This window comes from Polyodon spathula, chromosome 50, assembly GCF_017654505.1.
Source record: "Polyodon spathula isolate WHYD16114869_AA chromosome 50, ASM1765450v1, whole genome shotgun sequence".
Lineage (NCBI taxonomy): Eukaryota > Metazoa > Chordata > Actinopteri > Acipenseriformes > Polyodontidae > Polyodon > Polyodon spathula.
This window is the reverse complement of record NC_054583.1, coordinates 2,046,926-2,053,426: the sequence shown is the minus strand read 5'-3', so window position 1 is coordinate 2,053,426 and position 6,501 is coordinate 2,046,926. Positions and strand designations below refer to the sequence as shown.

Sequence of the window (6,501 nt, the reverse complement as noted above, 5' to 3'; positions counted from 1 at the left end):
ACAGACAGACAGATAGATAGATAGATAGATAGATAGATAGATAGATAGATAGATAGATAGGACAGCAAACTGTGTGTGTCATCTTGTCAGTATCTACGGTGTCTGTCTAAGGGAGTGGGGGGGAGGTATGCAGAATAAACAGAAGAAGGAAAGGAAGGCGAGATAGAAGGGAGGGTGACTCTTCCTTCTCCTTATTAGTCCACAAAAGGAGTCGCCTATTTCTGAAGAAATCGAGACCCCCCCCACCTCACTCGATGAGGAAGCCAAACTTGTATCGTTCTATAGTTAGCCCACCGGGGTCCAGAGGTATATAAGCTGGAGGGATCTGATCAGATCATGTCAGTTCGTCTCTGCCTGCCGGCGTCTCCAAGCTTTCGACTCGAACAGCAACTCCAGAACCACTGAGAAATGGTGAGTGGGACAGAGGGACAGAGGGACAGATGGACAGAGGGAACACCAGGGGAATGGTGCAGCTGATGGACAGAAACAAATTAGAATTTATTATTAATTCTCCTATTGAAAAAAATAAATAAATAAAATTAACTGGACAGATCTTTGTTTAATTCTAGCGAACTTTAGAGGCAGTGAAACAGTTCAGAATTTTATCATTTCATTCTGCTCTTGGAAAACATTTGAGTAATTTGAATTCTGCCGTTGGAAATGACGTTTTTACTGGACTTTAGTAAAGTAAACAGATCTTATTTAATTCTGCGATTCAAAAACACTGTGTTCATTTTATTCTGCTATTAGAACAAACATTTTTTAGTGTGCTTTAGATGCAGGGAAAGAATTCAGAATTTTCTGTTCTGTTTCTATATCAGGACAGAGCTAATTATTCATATTAATATTTTTATTTATAATTTAAGGCTTTGTTAGGTTAGTTAAGATAACCAGAAAATAAATCTTACAAGGCGGGAGTAAACAATATGGACAATTTAAAATGTTTTTAAACCTTGTGCGCATTCCATTTCAACTTGTTAGAGTTAATCGATAAACAAAACAACACCAAAATGTGTTCAAATCCTTTATGCTCTCGTCTTTTATTTCGTTACCAGAACCCCCTGATGGATTTAGAGCATTATTACACTACCTATAAAAGAGCTTTAAATAGACAGACAGACAGACAGACAGAGAGAGATAGATAGATTGAGAGAGATAGACAGATAGAGATAGATCGATAGAGAGACAGATAGATTGACAGAGACAGACAGAGACAGATAGATAGATAGATAGATAGATAGATAGATAGATAGATAGATAGATTGACAGACAGAGATAGATGGATAGAGAGACATAGATAGACAGATAGATAGATAGATAGATAGATAGATAGATAGATAGATAGATAGGCAGATAGATAGACAGACAGAGAGACCTGGTCAGAGACAGATCTATCAGAGACAGACAGATCAGAGAGATAAGATCACAGACAGACAGATAGACAGACAGACAGATTATACAGATAGATCATAGATAGATAGAGATAGATACAGATAGATAGAGAGAAGATAGACAGAGATAGAGATAGATAGATAGATTTTTGGCAGAGACAGACAGACAGACAGAGAGATAGATAGATAGAGACAGATAGACAGACAGACAGATAGATAGATAGATAGATAGACAGATAGATAGATAGATAGATAGATATTTTGGCAGAGACAGATAGACAGACAGACAGACAGACAGAGAGATAGATAGATAGAGACAGATAGACAGATAGATAGATAGATAGATAGATAGATAGATAGATAGATAGATAGATAGATAGACAGATAGACAGACAGATCAGATAGATAGATAGATAGATAGATAGATAGATAGATAGATAGATAGATAGATAGATAGATAGACAGATAGATAGATAGATAGATAGATAGACAGATAGACAGATAGATAGACAGATAGATAGATAGACAGATAGATAGTATTGATAGATAGACAGACAGATAGATAGAGATAGATAGACAGATAGATAGATAGATAGATAGAGAGACAGATAGACAGACAGACAGACAGACAGAGAGATAGATAGATAGAGACAGATAGACAGACAGACAGATAGATAGATAGATAGATAGATAGATAGATATTTTGGCAGAGACAGATAGACAGACAGAGAGATAGATAGATAGAGACAGATAGATAGATAGATAGATAGATAGATAGATAGATAGATAGATAGATAGATAGATAGATAGACAGATAGATAGAAATAACTCAGAAAAGCTTTAAACAGCAAAATCTGAGTAAACGGCACATGCTTACATGGATAGACAACAGTTATGAAACTGCGTGCCGGCGTCCTCCATTGTGGCTCCGGCTGACCTATACTTTGCATGCAAAGCTGGCTCCTAGCCTGAGCCAAGAGCCGGACGACGTTAATTTCTCCCCGTTTCCCTCTCCCTCCCTCCAGGCACCCAAGAAGGCAAAGAGGAGGCAGGCAGCCGAGGGAGGATCCTCCAACGTGTTCTCCATGTTCGAGCAGAGCCAGATCCAGGAGTACAAAGAGGTGAGGATATGAAAAAGGAAACTAGAAGGAGCAGGGCAGGGGAAGAGATGAAACTGGGCCTCAGAGGCGGCCATTTCGGCTCCAGAACACCGACGTTTTGCATTCCCCCCTCTTTCTCTCTATATATACACAAACATATAAAAAAATTAACAAATTTAACTTCACTAAGTCGAATGAAAGCTGATGAATAATGTGACCTTGTTAACAACAAAGCCTTTGGCCGTCGCGATAGATAGATAGATAGATAGATAGATAGATAGATAGATTTATTAGATAGATAGATAGATAGATAGATTAGATAGATAGATAGATAGATAGATAGATAGATAGATAGATAGATAGATTTATTAGATAGATAGATAGATAGATAGATAGATAGATAGATAGATAGATAGATAGATAGATAGATAGATAGATAGATAGATTAGATCTATAGATAATTAGATAGACTATCTATAGATTCTATTATATAGTCTAAATGAGATCTATATAATATTAATATCTTACTATATATATATACTATATTTATATATGTATAATTATATATATATATATATATATATATATATATATGGTTACGTCAGGGAATTGGGTGATATTGCCACAACTTATACGACTAATGTGGAGAGTATATATACAATTAGTTGGTAAAGTCCTTATAAAGGAATGGTCCTTCGACGTTACGCGGCTTAACCAAATGGAGAGATATATTGTATTTCAAAGAAAGTCATCGACAATAAATGATCCATTTTAAACCACAGTGTTGGTCAGCGGAACTCAGATCCCAGAAAGTCTACCCCCCCTCCCCTTCCCCATGTACTTACAAGGTGATTCCTGAGATTCGTGAGACGGAAATAACAGCGCACGATATTCCCAGCTGTCTTGCAAGACATTCCCGAGCGTAACTTGAGAACTGACAAACTCGTTTTCACTCTCGCTCGCACATTCTTGGGAGGGGAGAAAGCTGAGACCCGAGGCGAGCTGTCTCAAGTTCCAGGGAGTTCCCATTTCAAGATGACAGTATTTTAAAAGCCTTTCCCACTCTTCAAACAAAACAGTTTCTTAACTGTCAGACTGCCCTTGTAAAAGTCTACAATAGCAAAGTGTAATAAAGCACAGAGAAAGCATTGGGAAGCATTGTAAAGCACAGAGAGGTCTGGTAAAGCACAGGGAAGCATTGTAAAGCACAGAGAGGTCTGGTAAAGCATAGGGAAGCATTGTAAAGCACAGAGAGGTCTGGTAAAGCACAGAGAGGTCTGGTAAAGCACAGGGAAGCATTGTAAAGCACAGAGAGGTCTGGTAAAGCACAGGGAAGCATTGTAAAGCACAGAGAGGTCTGGTAAAGCATAGGGAAGCATTGTAAAGCACAGAGAGGTCTGATAAAGCATAGGGAAGCATTGTAAAGCACAGAGAGGTCTGGTAAAGCATAGGGAAGCATTGTAAAGCACAGAGAGGTCTGGTAAAGCACAGAGAAGCATTGTAAAGCACAGAGAGGTCTGGTAAAGCACAGGGAAGCATTGTAAAGCACAGAGAGGTCTGGTAAAGCATAGGGAAGCATTGTAAAGCACAGAGAGGTCTGGTAAAGCATAGGGAAGCATTGTAAAGCACAGAGAGGTGTGGTAAAGCATAGGGAAGCATTGTAAAGCACAGAGAGGTGTGGTAAAGCATAGGGAAGCATTGTAAAGCACAGAGAGGTCTGGTAAAGCACAGGGAAGCATTGTAAAGCACAGAGAGGTCGGGTAATGCATAGGGAAGCATTGTAAAGCACAGAGAGGTCTGGTAAAGCATAGGGAAGCATTGTAAAGCACAGAGAGGTCTGGCAAAGCAAAAAAGGGAAACTGCAAAAGGACTGCAAATGTGAACTTTTAGCTATTATAAGGGGGATCCACTCACAGCAATAAGAGTCAATTTGAAAGTCTTTGGAAGTTAGCTTCTCTTTAACTTATCTACACGTTTGAGTCACTTTAGATGTTATGAGACACACACCCGCACACACGCACACACACACACACTTACTCATACTCTCAGAGACACACACACCCAGGAACACACGCACACACACACAGACACACACACAACAAATGAGTATGACCACACACACACGTGTACTACTCTCAAGACACTTGCGGTCAGAACACACACACCGCACACACACACAGTGAACACACGCACTGTGAATACACAACACGTGAGTCAACACACATGGACACACTTACTCAGTGTGGGCACTTACACTCATACCGCAGAGACACACGTGTGTGTGTGGGCCGTTTGTTGCGTGCACACACACACAACACACCACGCACACACACACACACTAGAGTCTCTACTCTCAGAGACACACACTCTCACACCGCATACACACACACACACACACACACACACACACACACACACACACACACTCATACATTTAAAGCTCACACACTCATGATAAAGTGTGTTACTGCTTGGTAAATCTTCAATACCCTGCTAAACTCTTATAAGGGGAAGAAATGCTTGAGGAAGAAATATACTATTCCACCAGGGGGCAGTGTGGCCACCCTCTGATAAACGGTACCAGCTGAACTTGAGGATTCTTTTGCGGTTTAGGGGGGGGGGGGGGGGGGATTTGTTAATCATAAATTTTTAATTGCTCCTTACTGTATTTCATCCCACCCTGCTAACCGGGTGGCTCTCTGTCTTAATACATTTTCCAGGCCTTCACTGTCATCGACCAGAACAGAGACGGCATTATCAGCAAGGAAGATCTCAGAGACACTCTGGCTGCTATGGGTGAGAAACTAGCACGCTCTATCGTTCCCTCTCTCTCTCTCTCTCTCCCTCTCTCCCTCTCTCCCCTCCTCCCTCTCTCCCCCTCTATCTTCTCTCCTCTCTCCCTCTCTCCCTCTCTACCCCTCTCCCCCTATCCTCTCTCCCTCTCTACCCCTCTCCCCCTCTATCCTCTCTCCCTCTCTCTCCCTCTCTCCCCTCTCTCCTCTCTCCCTCTCTCCCCATTTATCCTCTCTCCCTCTCTCTCCCTCTCTCCCTCCCTCTCCTCCTCTCTCCCTCTCTCCCCATCTATCCTCTCTCCTCTCTCCCTCTCTCCCTCTCTACCCCTCTCCCCCTATCCTCTCTCCCTCTCTACCCCTCTCCCCCTCTATCCTCTCTCCCTCTCTCTCCCTCTCTCCTCTCTCTCTCCTCTCTCCCCCTCCCCCTCTCTCTCTGCTCTGCTTGACTCAGTTTAGTTTCAGTAACGCTGATGAAGGCACTAGAGCCCCAAACTAGAGCTGCTCTGCTTGACTCAGTTTAGTTTCAGTAACGCTGATGAAGGCACTAGAGCCCCAAACTAGAGCTGCTCTGCTGGACTCAGTTTAGTTTCAGTAACGCTGATGAAGGCACTAGAGCCCCAAACTAGAGCTGCTCTGCTGGACTCAGTTTAGTTTCAATAACGCTGATGAAGGCACTAGAGCCCCAAACTAGAGCTGCTCTGCTTGACTCAGTTTAGTTTCAGTAACGCTGATGAAGGCACTAGAGCCCCAAACTAGAGCTGCTCTGCTGGACTCAGTTTAGTTTCAATAACGCTGATGAAGGCACTAGAGCCCCAAACTAGAGCTGCTCTGCTGGACTCAGTTTAGTTTCAATAACGCTTCTAGTTTCAATAACGCGTGAAGGCACTCGGCCCTAGCCCCAAACGCTGGTCTGACTCTCCCTCTCTCCCCCCTCTCTCCTCTCCCCCCTCTCTCTCTCCTCTCTCCCTCTCTCTCCCTCTCTCCCCTCTCTCCCTCTCTCCCCCTCTCTCTGCAGGCAGCTTGAATGTGAAGAATGAGGAGCTGGAGGCCATGGTAAAGGAAGCCAGCGGCCCCATCAACTTCACCGTCTTCCTCACCATGTTCGGAGAGAAACTCAAGGGTGAGTCACTGCACCCTATACCCTGCACACTATACCCTGCACACTATACCCTGCACACTATGCACCCACACGTCTTCAGCTGTCCTTTTAAGATCAGT

At 42.7% G+C, this 6,501-nt stretch overlaps 1 protein-coding gene across 1 annotated transcript in view; it reads left to right on the top strand.

Moving 5' to 3' along the window:
* The first annotated feature begins 304 nt into the window (after positions 1 to 304).
* The window catches only part of LOC121306838 (myosin regulatory light chain 2, skeletal muscle isoform type 2-like), an 8,402-nt gene continuing 2,205 nt past the window's right edge, over positions 305 to 6,501 (top strand). Inside the window, 4 exon segments of the mRNA XM_041238774.1 lie at positions 305 to 411; positions 2,417 to 2,512; positions 5,212 to 5,287; positions 6,299 to 6,403. Of these exon segments, the coding sequence (XP_041094708.1) occupies positions 409 to 411; positions 2,417 to 2,512; positions 5,212 to 5,287; positions 6,299 to 6,403 (280 nt within the window). The 5' untranslated portion in view covers positions 305 to 408.